Consider the following 15,135-nt stretch of genomic DNA (forward strand, 5'->3'; position numbering starts at 1 on the left):
AAAATCAACTAATTATGCCATTAAAATGACACATTATCATTTAAATTATATTCTAAAAAATATATTAAACAAATCACATTATTATGATGGCATTTGTTATGTGCGTATTGTCGCTAACCAATAACGATTGTCGAACCTCGATTTGTGTTTCCAACGCACAAAGATTTATTCACAAAAAATCTTATCGCAGGCGCTCTGGATCCAGTGTGCAGTCATTCAATCCTGAAGTCTGGGGACAAGATGTCTGAACACTAGATGTGAAGCTGCTGCTTATATACACAATCAAATACAGTAATACAATGAAGATGGTATAGCTTGCATCTATTGGTCCAGGTCTCAGGAATGTCCAAGGGGTTGTCAATCATTGGCTGGTTCATCCTAAGGAATCCAAAGGAGGGGGTCATCTCTGCAGGGGGTATGCTCTGCTCTTCCCGCCAAGATTCCTTAGTCTTAAGTAGTTCATAATTCCCTATCATTCATAACTTGTGTATGCACTCTGCGATTCCTTCGCAGAGTGAACCAAACAGTAGGAAATGTAAAGAGGTTTATTATGATACCACTCATGATATGATTCCTTCAACCTGTTCCGTATATTTCACTAATATGCATGTAACTTTAATATAACACATAAACACTACTATATTTCGACATAACTGACTATGTGTTGCAACTACCATTAAAGTGTACTATTTTATAAGTATGCGTGTTTGTGCGAATGTATGGTAAAAGACTAATTACTGTTGCTGCCACGTGTAGTGGATGCGTACGCCCTTTCACGCCGTAGCGTGCCCTTGTACGCCATAGCGTACCGTACGCATCTTTTCAGACAAAGACAACCAAGTTTGCTCGACTTTAATTGAAATGACTTTATCCAATTTGCTGACTTTGACACATTGCATATAAATCTATTTTAATATCCCCTCCATGACAATCTGTGTTCCAGAGATCAAAGAATATTTCTTATGCTACAACCATTTATTCCTTTATATAACCATTATTCCATAAATTATTAAAGTTGCAGCAATTTTAATGCCATTTTACATATAATTGGCTTTATATTGCATGGGTCTAAAATCATTGACAAGATCCCCACAACATCTGATTGGGATCTATGAAATGTCAACTGGGATGGATGGTAAATGTGGTTAGACGATCACCACATACACGGCTACTATCATTATAATGGCACCCTGTCATATCAATCTGTTTGAAGTAAGTGCCAAATGGGCCACTCATGTACTTACATGTAATTACGTTTGTTCAGCAGTCAGGCTGGATGAGCCGATGTATAGTGGTAAAGTAGTTCATAAAATTAAAATGCTGTTTCTAGAAAGTGACAATATTTTGCAATGTTTGTACTGTGTAACAGTTTTCTTTTCTATTACACCAACAACAATGAAACAAGCAATCAAGTTAAAACAATAAACAATAGCTGCCCTGTGTTCAGAGATGGCTAACAAAACAGAGTTCCAAGGCTAGAATGCTGACAGGAAATTCACAGACAATTAACTAATTGTTAACAGTACTTAACCAAAGTTCAGAATATACTGTGTGATTATTGATTGCAAACGCCACATAACTCTTTCTTGGATTGGTTTCATATTTTTGTTTGTTGAGTTAAAAACCTTTTTTCCTGTGACTATGTGTGCACACGCATGTGCGATTTGTGTGTGTCTGTGTCTAATGTGTGTTATATCTGGCCTAAACAAGCCCACATGTTGCAAAGGCAAAGTTGGGAGAGGGGTCCTTCGCTCCGTCTCCGTCCCCGGTGGTCTAATGGCCAAAAGTGAAGCACCGCCGTGTCCCGTCCACGCTGCGCTACTGCACATGCATGGGTGCTCGTTTTGGGTTCCAGGCAGTCATTCCAATTTATATCCGGCTGGTGTTCTAAGCAGCATAGAAACTGCGTAGAATGTCTGTGTGCTGGCAATATAGAGAACTGCACGGATGTGCAATATATTAATTCCTCAGCCTCCCAAGTGATGTATGATACCTAATAGTCTACTATACGAACGTGTAATACATAATCTACATAGTACATAGAGACTGCTCAAAACACAAGAATACCTGTGTTCCACAAAACTGCATACTGCTGTATACAAGACTGTTACTGCAAGGTATATACACCTTTATCCTGCATACAGGTTACTTCAGTGTATCCTGTAAATAAACCAACATTTCTGGTTAAGTTCATAAACTTGTAGATTCACCTCCTTCTCCTATTCCGCTGTTAGACACCTTCCAATAGTATAATAATTTACATCTCAGACTCCTCTCTACATGTAGGCATGTCTGAGGAGGGAGTGGTCTTGCAGGTGCAGGTATAGTACAATAAGGACGTGTTAATGCTCCTTACGTACTATGCTGATGGAGAAGTAGCTGCAAATACGTCTCTAGGAGGCGTTGCGGCTACTTTCCCCCTGGTGTAAGATCTGCGATGATAACGATCATCATGATTTTGTGTAAAAAATAAATAAAACAAAGCATGCTCCCCCCAAAAGCTTAGCCAGCATTGGGCTGTATGATGTTGGCAAGTTCTGAGGACACAAAGTGTGGGGTCAGCTCAGGGCCTCAGATTATAAATATGACTTTATTGCCGCTAAGAGCTCATGTACGGTGGAAGCTCTTAGCAAGTTGTTCATGCGTGGTCCTATAATGGTTTTTATCTTTTCAAGACTGGGATCTATAATAGTGATGGGTAACTCAAGGGAACCCCACGGTCCTTACCCCCCCCACATACACAATTTTGTCAGTACTGGCCTAAACAGGCAGTGCTAGAGATGGTTACGATTTTTCAGTCTGACAGACAAATGCAGATAACAGTGTGGGTTCTGCCTAAATAGCTTAGCTTGTCCAAAAAGTGGGCCACCTCTAAAACATAAAAAGCTGTATTGGATTTTCTGGGCAGAAAGCATGTCTCAATATTTTAAAGAACAGTCGCTGAAATATAGAGTGTAAATAATCATAGTATTTCCATATTCTGAATTTGACCATATAAACATTTATACTGTGTTTCTAAGATGAAAAACAAGAGTTAATTAACAATAGCAGGGCGCGGTAGAAACAGAGTTTATAGTGCATATAAACTAATATTTTAGTTTTCTTTCATGAGTGAATGTTATAGAAGTAAAAGAATGAGACATCAATAGACGTCCCCAGTATGTGTAATAAGTTGTAAGAAATATATTCAATGACTGATAAAGTACAAGAAATATATGCAATGATTGATAACAATGCTATGGCAGATACAATCAATAAATGACATTTACACAACTTGCACTTGAGCACAATGATTACAGCTCTTTTTTGTGGTCAAATAGCATTGTTCCCAGCGTTCCGATTGTAGCCACAAGTGAAGAATAGGAAGCTGGAATCTTACCCTGGAAATCCCTAGTTCAATATTCCTGGACCTCGTTCTTCTATCCCATTGTGTTGAAACGGCAATCCTTGCCAGCCAGAGTCGTCGTCTTACCGTTTATGGAACGTGGAAGTGAGAAGTGGAATGCAGATTTATGTGGCTGTCATATGGTAAAATGCTCCAACGCGTTTCATCCGTTCATTGGACTTTGTCAAGGATAAAGTGGAAAAGTCCGATGAACAGATATCTTTGTCAGTCATTGCATATATTTATTACAACTTTTTACACATTCTGGTGACTTCTATTGATGTCCCATTCTTTTATTTCTGTAACATTCACCGATGAGAGAAAAACTAAAATATTAAATTATATGCCCTATTAACCGCGCTTCCACTGCACCCTCCCATTGTTATTTATTTGTATGATTTTAATGAGGTGTTGCTTAATACAAAATTAGTGACAGCGCTCCATTCCCTTTTACTATCGAATAACAAGAGTTGTCTAAAAAATAGTTTTGAGATACCGTACGCAGGTTGTGAAATTGTAAGATATCCGGTTTATAGCAGTGATTAATCTATTGATGTTTTGTACTGCACACAGGGTTCAAGAGATGTAATTATGCTTGATACTGTCCTTCCTATATCTGTTTTTTTCTGCCCTATTAGCACCGAGTCCTGTGCCAACTGGCCAGGTGGCAACCGTAGACTTAAACACAGAACTTTACTTCCACAAAGTGTTTTGCCCTTGAGAAGTGATTATTTTCTCCTTTCCAGGCATGAAAACAACCTGTTCTCTTATTTACTATCTACCAACAGATCTATAACAATAACATAAACAGGGCCTGGCCATTAGGTTGGGCTGTGCAGGCGTGGGTAGTGTCATGTCTTGGAGGTGGGGACAAGTTACCTAGCCTTCATAACTTACAAGTGACAGGTGAGTTTGGGATTTAAACACAAGCGCAGCTGCTGATCACAGATCTGAACCCTGGTTGACATCACAGCAGCACTAGAACATCATTATAGGTAAGGAAATAGATTGTTATCTGCCTGCAAGAAATGTTATAAGGGATATCATCATTTAAATGTTATATATAATATACTTTGTTATTACATAGGGCATAATCTTATCTATGTGTATAATTAAAAAATTAATGAATATGAAAAATTATTCTGGAGCGCTCTATATAGGTGCGGAAGCCTACAATGTGTATAGGAGTTTTCACTATCCCCACTAAATAGATAAATATATACCAAGGTATACACACCGATGGGTGCTACACCTTGTACAAAATGCAAGATAACTAAGCAGTTATAAAACCATCATAAAAAGACACATATGGCTAAGTAACCAAGCAGTATATATTGTATATATATATATATATATATATATATATATATATATATATAAGTATCTCTAGTCCAAAAAATGTCCATTAATGAAAAATTCTTGTATACCTTTTGTATATATGTTATAATTCATTTGTACTGTTTTACTGTTTGCAATAGAACCTACATAATAAAGCTGCCATTGTTGTCTATGTAGGGTTTTCTCCATCAGTCTCAAAGGGGTAATTTACTAAGTTTGCATTTAGGTGGAAACCTATAGAAACCATTCAAACAATTGCTTTCACTGTTTACCTTACAGTAGACAGATGTACGTTAATTGCTGACTAGTTTCCATGGTTCAGTGTAACTTTTGCACCAAAATGTAGTTAGTAAGTGAGATGATTTCACTGAGATGGAAACGGTAAGCAGCTTTATTATCAATTATTAGCTGGTTGTATTCATGTCCTTTAGAGATCCTGCAACAGACCCATAGAGTGTCTAGAACCAGAACTATCGCCAGGTGAGTGCTCATGGAGACATGGTGGGTTTGTACACAGTGATTCCAAACAGATGAAACACATATAAAACCATTAACTTTTGAAACTTTAATTACAGAACACTATCCTATATTTGTAAAACAGAGGAAACATGTCCTGGTAATATCTCTTTAAAGTGCATCTCTAATCAAAAATATTTTGATATCGTTCAGTGGTATAAATAGATACCTTCTGCTTCTAAGTATACTTACTTTTTAAGCTCCAATATTTAACTTGTGTTATCTGGCTTCTTCTTTTCTTCCTGCAATAACACTGATATCAATTATACTGTATATTATATACACGAGAAAGATATGAGATAGATTCAGTAGCATTATAATAGTTTAAAAAGAAAAATGCCTTCTGTCACTTATGTTTTGTAAAGAGGATACATATGATCCTATTTATCAAATTGTAAGTGTAAATTTCTACAAACATACAATCGCTTTACAGGACAGTGGCTAGACAGTCTGTAGGATGGGGTTTGAATTGGGTCACAAGTGAATATAGATGGGTACATCTTTTGTGCTAAGTCTGCATCATTTGTGTGTAGCCAGTGTAAATGTTGTAATTGTTCTTGCACATATGCTAAACAGAATACATTTTAGAAATGTACCCCACAGGCTATGTGACTTAATTATAATTACTATGGAAGCTACATTCTTGTAACAAATGCAGGTATGCAGCATGCTCCTGATGCAATTCAAGTGCAGCCTGTGTATTTCATATGTGTACGTGTTAAAGCTGCACTGCTGTCTACTGTAAAGTTTTACTAAGATGCCCTGGGGGGATTTATCCCGTGCTCTTCTTGGCAAAAGGGGCAGTGTGAGCAGGACCTAGAACAAACCACGATCTCTTGATTTGGTAATTGGTCCTTCTGTTCACATCCTCCACACAACTAAACACACACGCTTATACACAAACATACACCTGTTTTTGGCTAGGACTATGAGAAGAACAGAGGAACCCTGGGAAAAATACCTACATGCGGCAGTACTCGGTGCTCTGGCTAGGTTGCAGACCACGTTGCTAAAAAAAAATTCAGGAGGTGGTAGTGCAGCTTTAAATGCTGGTTCACCAGTGCTTTTTAAAACTATGGGACCTGTTTAAGAAAGGGATTTACGGCTTCTCCCTATTTACTGAAGCCCCCAGGTGAGTGTTAGCTATAGCCGGATATCTCTGCAATAGCTTTCCCCAGGGCTCTCTGGCAAAGGCTTCCACGTACTGTGCACACCTATTTACATCTACAATAGCCGGAGTCTGTACTGGAAAAAAATGCTTTATTATTTAAATAAAGCATTTTTTTCTTAGGTAAAGATATTACATTATTTTTGTTCTATTTGTTTGAAAATTCTTTTTGTTTATGTGTTTTTTAATGAAAGTGGAGCTTAAACCCCAAGGGCTAGATTTACTAAACTGCGGGTTTGAAAAAGTGGAGATGTTGCCTATGGCAACCAATCAGATTCTGGCTTTCGTTTATTTAGTGCATTCTACAAAATGACAGCTAGAATCTGATTGGTTGCTATAGGCAACATCTCCAGTTTTTCAAACCCGCAGCTTAGTAAATATACCCCCAAGTCTTGGTTTCCATTTGCAATGCACATGTGTGATCAGCAATGCCCAATCACACGCTATAGCAGAGGCACCCTGCACTGGGTGGAGTATGGTAAGAGTACTCTTACTGCTGCCAGTCAGTGTTGCTCAGCTGCCCTGGCAAAATGTTCTTCTTAAATTAAGTTGAGACTAGATTTTCTATCAGTGCAATAAACAGAAAATCTAGGTTATCGCTGGGGCATAGTATACTACGGTATACTCAATCTGACTTTTTCTTCTTTTTAAACATGCCATAGGCTTGCAGCATTCTTATGTAGTATTGTTTTTTTCCACTCCTGGACCTCACATTTTTTATAAAAAAAATGCTCGTAGACATTTATAAATGTATTTAATCTATTTTTAGGAATCCCATTCCAATTGAAGAGAGAGGCATTTTAGGAGTTTATAAAAAGTATCAAAACGCTTCAAATATGCAAAAAAGAAAAAACAGTCTATCTGGACATAACCTTCAAGTTTCCACCAATCTTTACACAAAACACACAGAATGAAACCAGAGACAAACGAGGAAATACATGCAGTAAAGAATGATGTGATTAACATATAGGACTCTATTACATGTAATCTGAAATTGATACTTGACAAAAAGTTGCAAAACAACCCCCATTTATTATGAGCCCCCATGTGACACATATATATGGAGAGAGCTGAAGGATAAATATACATACTTGTCAAACTTTATAACTATTTTCCAGGGATAATTTAAGAATAATAAGCGTTGTACTGAACCGCTGATCTGTATAAAATAAATAAGTACAATCGCAGGTGCAAAAATTCTAAGGGCAGATCTTTAAAACCTGGGACTCTGAGGACAGATTACTGTTCCCTCCTAGATTACATAAGTAACGTGGATATGGAAAACATACTTTAAATATATACTCCTAGATATCAGGGTCCCTTCACACAATCAAATTATCTCTGCTTCAAATGAATACTTGTAATAATGTACCCCATACTGTAAACTATAAACAATATTAAAAGTTACCTTGGGGTTCAGTTAGCTATATATGGTACTATAAATGCATTATGCTGGTTGGTGAGTGATCCAAGTCATTGCCTCTTGTGGAAAAAAGACAGGTAAACTTGGATGTTCTCCAAGAACAAAAGAGCTATATCCATATTATTTACTCTACACACAGTGTCAGCTGCACAACAAGGGCAGATTTTGACCTCAAACTCAGTATAAACAGCAAAATATGCTTTGTTTTAAGTAACACTGGGGTAGCGTTTCTTTACATACTGTGTGGTGACAAAATTGTCTCTGTGTCATTGGGTTTATTTCAAGGGTCACAAGAATAAGACAGGGACAGTTTGGAATCAGCCATATCCTAATGGGAAATTAGGATAAACCTTTACTGTTATTGGACATTACATGGTGAAGTGTGCCAATTTAAGCTGGTAACAGAATGGTTGGAGATGCCCAAGCAAAAATCCAATCTCACCTCCTCAAATGATTACTGTCTGCTTGTGCATGTAGTCGTCTGCAAACCACACTAAAAAGCCACCACATCAATTCGCTCACCAACATATGGTTAATTTAGAAACAGATGCCATAAATTGGTACTTGGTCCCATTAGCATGTATGTGCCCAGTATTAATGTTCAACCTTTTTTTTTTTTTTTTTAAACTGGGATCCCCAAAAAGTGGTTCAAAAATGTATTGCATATCTGACAGTGTAAACCCCAAAAAACTGATTCTGGGTCACCACTTGTCATGTTAACATGTTTACCCAGATGATGTACCATTGGATTAAAGAGTCAATCGCACTGTATAGTTCTTTAAGAAATTAAGTCCCACCCCATACCTGAAAAGTGTGGGGGGTGTCTCTCTCCTGGAACTGCCCCCCCTGTATAGAGTGGGTGATCCCTGATGAAATCGGGTTTCCATAAAGCAGGAAACAACATGCAGAGAATTGTTACAATGGAGTTTATGCCACTCTGCCCCCCACTTCAATTCTCTGACGAAATAATTTTAGTATTAGCACCAATAGTTAATATGAATTGTTAGACAGAACTGACTGTAGTGTAATGGGTGGCGTTCTGCACATCCCCACTTACTTGGTGAAGGCCCAAATTCATCAGGAGTTTCCTCAGTGCAGAGGAAGAGGCCACTATTCAGGTATAGGGGATGGATGGCTACGTTTAGGACTTTTTATACAGAGTACTTGTCCTTTTAAATGACCACTAAATCTGACAGACATAAGTAATATTTTTATCCCATCTGAAAAATGTTAACACTAATTTTAATATTCTAAAATATATGTAACTATTTTCATATACACTGGGTATAGGTGACAGATATACTTTAATCATTGATACATTGTTAATATATTTTTGGTATGGTTTACAATATGTATTTTATTTAAGTAGAATAAGGACATTTATTTGTACAGAAATGTCGCCCAAATAGCAAATTATGTGGAGGGGGGGGGGGGGGGGGGTTTGTGATGTCATGCTCAATTTTGCAGAAATGCACTTATTTATATGAAAATCTCAGAGACTAGCACATTAAGATGGTGGCGTTGGGCAGGTATAAAAGTATCTGAAGGGAGAAGCTGGCTGAAACAGGGATGGATCGGAACATTCTGTGTTTATTGCAGGCTCGGTCCACTTGTATTGGTTCCACGTGCAAAAATTAGATTTCGTATTCTGGAACACATTATTTGAATGAGCTTTATGGGGTGTAGAGTGCGTATTTACAGTAGGTTCCTGATTAGTGAGGGGGTCACAAAGCCTTTTTTCGCCCGTAAAAAGGAGTTTAGAGGTGCCATAGATTTCAATGGGTCATGTGTTGTACCTTACTGGCTCATTTTATGCTAGAAATAATGTGATGAGGACATTCGTATCCATATAAAGCTGGTTAACAAAATGAATGTGCTGCAACTAGAGTGAGTGGTCACCTTTGAAAACAAATATTGCTTGGTGGTAATAGTAGTGAGTACACCTGCTCTTTAATGCTGCACTATCTGTTCCATTTTTGCTGACCATTAACAACTTTAAATTGCTGTATAAGAGGGTGTAGAATCTATTTTTTGCATTACTTTATAATGGATTTAGTGCACAGTGATTAGCTTGCAATCTCTTTGGCAACAGATTTGCGTTATACAGATTGCAGATCAGTAAATTCGTGTATGTGCCATGGCCAGTTTCAGAACCATTCCTATTGTTTAATAACATTGACATGTTTTTACCTACTTCTCATTGAGGCGGAAGGGAATACTCCATAAATGTAATTTTTCACAATGCTGCAAAGGAGTTTCCTAGTAAGACTGAACACAGTCTGTATGTACTGATTCAGATATGAATGTTTACATTTGCGTCTGTTAGCTGCCCTTTAATATTAACAGGATATATTCTAAATAGTTTTTAATTTTAGTCATTTATTCATCCTTTGCATCAGATAAACATATATATTTTGTGCAGAGTTTTGCTTATGAAGTGATATGTCTTTTTTTGTTATTTTCTTCTTATTGCTAGAAATGAGCATTTCTTGTGTGCCCCCTGTGATCATCACTCCAGACACAGAATTGTGGGATATTGATACCACCTCATATGCTGACTGCGGCCACTATGTGGACTGGGACCAATTACTGACTAAGACTGAACATCTGAGCCTCACTCATGTGGAGATTCCCCATTCTCAGAAGGAACTTAAGAGGATGGCCAGGGATGGCACGTGGGGTGGCAATCGCACCTTGCGGGCTGAGGCCTACAGCCAGATCATCAAAAATATTAATTGTCGATTACTTACACCTAATGCAACCGTTTACCACAATGTGTCTGAAAGGTTATTCGGACATGGTGGACTAAATGATCACTCCTTGCCAGAATTCTTGGATGGGTGTCTCATGCCCATGTATTGCCTCAATGCTCGAGGAGAAACGGCTGTGAAGAAAATACTCATATGCATTGAGGACCAGTATCCTGACATCACCTATTGTCCCTCGTTGCCTGCAGTGGTGGCCCTCCTGATGCATTTCAGTGAAGATGAGGCAGAGTGCTTTGAACGGACGTGCCGCCTCATTTCGTGTACAGAACCGCACAAGTGTTACACTGAGCAAAGCTTCTTGTCCTACGAAGCTTCCAGCATGACCTTCGGTGACTTGGCCAAGAAGTATTGCCAGGCTGGCCACAAGTTCATCGCCACGCACTGTGAAAATTCAGCAGAGGTCTTTTCAGACTGGTTGATGTGGATCTTTGGAGACTTGCCCTTTGAATATGTGATCAGGGTTTTTGACGTCTTCCTTCTTGAGGGCAACAAAGTGTTGTACCGAGTGGCTTTGGCACTGCTCAAGCAATACAAAATCCAAGCAGAGTTCGAAGGACAGGATGTTAGAACTGACATCCAGGACTTTGTGAAGAACATCGCCCAGCATGTTTGTGTGGAAAAGCTGTTAGAGAAAGCATTTGGTATAAGACTCTTCTCCCACAAGGAGATCTGGCTTCTACATATGGCCAACAGAAAAGCCTTGTCCCAGAGTGGGATCACTGTCATGCAGCCAAGGTGAGCAGGTACTCCGTGAATACTTAATATTAGCTTCCTGCTCTGCACCTTTTCTATCTCTGGGCTATTTACATGGAAAGTTACACTTTTTAATGACTATTTCTAGAACGTTGTATGGCACTCACAATGCATGGGTTGGTGGCCAAAGGTAAACACAGTTATCATGTGTCTCATGAGGCTGCATGTGGTCCCTAACTTTGATATTATCCTATCAATAACTTCTAGATATTCCTATTTGGGTGTTTTGGCCACTTACTTTTAACCTCCATTTAAAAAAAAAAATCCTGGACAGTCAGAGGGGGAGCAGAACAGTCCTGCAAAAGGCATTGTTTCTGTTTCATGGGAACTATGCAAATGGGAACTATTGCTAACATATGTATCTATTAATATAAAGTACAATTGATCACTTTTGCAATGTGCTTCATTTTAAAACATTGCATACATTTGTTAATATGTATAAGTTTGGTGCCTGTATTCATTACAGTGACTCATTACTTGCATGGTTGTATAGAGAATACTATGTTAGGCCCTTCACACAAGCACTTTTTAGAATTTTTTTGTTGTTTTGAAGCACAAAAAACACAAAAGGCCTGATTCATTAAGGTAAGTAAAGAAAAAAATTAGTAACGTTGAACCTTGGCAAAACCATGTTGTATTGGAGGGGAGGTAAATTTAAAATGTGAGAACAGATTTATAATTGGGGAAGAGCATGTCCTAGATCAACTTTGAATGTCAGTGTAAAAATAAAGCTATCAAGTATTTTCATCCTACATAAAAAAGCAGCCAGTATTTTCCATATTTGCAAAATAATAAACTCATTTGCACACCTTGCAATGTAACATGGTTTTGCCAAGGTTCAAAGTTACTCATTTTGTTTGCTTTACTTTCCTTAATGAGTCAGGCCCAATAAGTCAGGAACACACCGTCTGTGGTGCAGTACACAAGACTGCATTTGTTTTTGTTTTGATAATTTAATTCATTTAAATTAAAGAGAAAAAAAAACACACTTGCATATTTAAGCCTGTAAAAAGTCCATTTTCAGCCAATCACAGCAGGTCATCCAGTGATGTCTCCAAATAAGTTAGTTCTGAGAAGCAAATAAAAAAGTATGCTTATAATAGTAGTTCATACTGTTCGGTATATACACCATTTTATGTTCATGCTAAGTTACATACAGAGCTTAATTATACCACTGTTTCATCTTTTTCTGGGCGTCTACCCAATTTGTGTTTCCATTTTTCAGCTGTTTTGTAATCATGGAGTTACCTTTTTAATAGTGTTTTCAAAATTAAACAAATTGTACAAAAATAATGCATACTATATGTGAAATAATATTGTAGAAACAGTGAGTTCAGATGTCGTTGCTTATAATCTGTGAGCTATAATGTCATTACTTCACTGTTCACTAGGAAAACTTGTGTATTATTTGTTAGGGCTAATGGCTACTTAGATAAACTTGTAGAACAGGACAGGATAGAGCAGGGCCACCTTAACAACATTATGGGCTCCCGGGCAAAGCAGTGCAGCGTGGCCCCTACCTCTATATATGTGTATCATATATATATATATATATATATATATATATATATATATATATATATATAGATATATTTGGAATATTTTTTTTTTTGCAGGATTATTTATTTTACTTAAGAGCCCTGTCTATGGGGCCCCCTTGCCTGTGGGGCCCCCGGGCACCTGCCCATCGTGCCCAATGGAAAAGATGGCCCTGGGATAGAGGTCTTCACTTATAGCAGCCGCCTTTCCCGTAGAACTGGTTATGTTCGGAAGTACTCGGGTGTCCCCAGGACTTCACTCTAGTGTAGTAAACGTTTTTCAAGAATAACTGTAGCGCAGGATGGAGGGTAACCGGAATACAGAGGGCAGGTACCAGAGACAGCCCAAAGGTCATGGGTCAGTAGCGAGCAGGACTGCTTAGGGAAAGGCTAGAGGTCAAGGCAGGTTGCAAGCACGGCTAATCCAAAAGACAGGCAGAGGTCAGGGACAATCGGCATTCAATCAAGGTCCAAAAGCAAGACAAGGGGCACAACAGGAATCAGGTAAAACAATAGCAGAGTATCCACAGGACAGTGCAGGTCAGCAAGAAGCAGTAAAATGAATGCTATAACTGGCAGGGAGGCTATGCATCCACTGCTCTGCCTGGTAAGCAGTTTTAGAGAATGCATGCTAAACACTGGTTACTAAGATCAGCGTCAGCAACATAGCAATGCTGTCACTGCAACCTTAACAGAAAGGAGATACTAGCCAAATATGTTAGATTACTTAAAACAATGCTATCTATAATTAAATCAAGCAAGGAAAGGATTTCAAAGACTGAAAAACATTTGAAAAATGGTGAATTTTGTCCCCTCTAAGATTCGGCTGTTTATTAATGTAGCTAGGCAATACAGGGCCCCAAATTAAATTTCCCACTCATCCAAGCCACTCAATCATCACTTACTGAGATCTGCTCCATGCTAAAACAATAACATTAGTTACAACACTCAAATTACACACTTCCTATATACAAATTCCTTTTTCCTCGGTCGCTGCCAAATCTTATTTCTGTACGTGTAAATCAGTATGTCGCTAAACTGTGGGGTTTGTTATGCTGCAGGGCCCCACAAAGGTTGTATTAGTTGCTGTGGTTTTGGTTACAGACTTAATCTAACAACTACATTCTAATAAATAATAATCATGTCAGCTGGCAAGGTGGCCATATTATTTTTATTTGTTACAGCTCTGCACATATAGTAATGTAACATGCTGTGATAACTGAATTACGTATCCTTACAGGCAACCTGTTCGTATGTCTGTAGACATAACGAATTTCAGCTCTGAAATAGTCACTGCCCAAGAAATGAGGGTGGTGTGGTCCTGGATTCCAGAACGGTTCTCGCTGTACCCCCCTGTCCTGCTGTTCTCTACACTGGAGCATGGTTATAGTTTGCAAAGGTAAAGTTACTAATCAAACTTGTAGAATCTATAATTTATGTGAATACTTAGTGTTTCCTTGTAATCTTAGGAAGATGAATTTATGAATAGTTGAACTTGTTGGACTTTTTCATCCTTACTTACGTAATATTAGATAACCTGCAATATTCTACACGCAAGAATACAATACAGGGGAGAAGCTGATTTATCTTCAGGCCTCAGCAGCTGAACTAAAGCATTGTTTAGTATTCCTCCTGGAGCAGAAGCAATTTAATGCCTGAGTTATTCTAACTGAGACCTAAACTGCTATTTACCATAAATTAACACCAAAATACTTTCTTTTAATGATAATTGTAAAAAAAATATATATTTTTTTTTTTCATCCCAAGAGTTGGGAGAACTCTTCTTCACCTGTTCTTCAATTACTACTGCTTCCCACTGATAATTGAGCTGGCATCAGAATTTGTGGGGCCTAATCTGGCAGGCCTCCCTCCATCTTCACTGTACAAGCCCCCCTCCCACTTCACCATATGCTCCCCCCTCCCTCTTCACTGTACATACCCCCCTCCCTCTTCACCGTACAAGCCCTCTCTCTGTTCACAGTACACGCCTCCTCCCTCTTCACAGTACACGTTCCCCTCCCTCTTCACAGTACACGTCCCCCCTCCCTCTTCACAGTACACATCCTCCTCCCTCTTCACTACACGTCCCCCTCCCTCTTCACAGTACACGTACCCCTCCCTCTTCACAGTACACATTCCCCTCCCTCTTTACAGTACACGTCCCCCTCCCTCTTTACAGTACACGTCCCCCTCCCTCTTCACAGTACACGTCCCCCCTCTTTACAGTACAAGCCCCCCCTCTTCAC

At 38.6% G+C, this 15,135-nt stretch overlaps 2 protein-coding genes across 2 annotated transcripts in view; one reads left to right on the forward strand and one right to left on the reverse strand.

Moving 5' to 3' along the window:
* STX8 (syntaxin 8) overlaps nt 1-1,262 on the reverse strand; it is a 154,578-nt gene extending 153,316 nt beyond the window's left edge. Inside the window, exon 1 of the mRNA XM_075216956.1 lies at nt 1,245-1,262. The gene's annotated coding sequence lies outside the window, so the exon portion shown is untranslated. The remainder of the gene's footprint in view (nt 1-1,244) is intronic.
* A 3,044-nt stretch (nt 1,263-4,306) lies between these two features.
* Nucleotides 4,307-15,135, forward strand: part of LOC142161388 (TBC1 domain family member 24-like) — a 33,570-nt gene continuing 22,741 nt past the window's right edge. The window contains exons 1-3 of the mRNA XM_075216957.1: nt 4,307-4,380; nt 10,307-11,333; nt 14,130-14,288. Of these exons, the coding sequence (XP_075073058.1) occupies nt 10,309-11,333; nt 14,130-14,288 (1,184 nt within the window). The 5' untranslated portion in view covers nt 4,307-4,380; nt 10,307-10,308. The remainder of the gene's footprint in view (nt 4,381-10,306; nt 11,334-14,129; nt 14,289-15,135) is intronic.

The sequence above is a fragment of the Mixophyes fleayi genome, chromosome 6 (assembly GCF_038048845.1).
Source record: "Mixophyes fleayi isolate aMixFle1 chromosome 6, aMixFle1.hap1, whole genome shotgun sequence".
NCBI lineage: Eukaryota > Metazoa > Chordata > Amphibia > Anura > Limnodynastidae > Mixophyes > Mixophyes fleayi.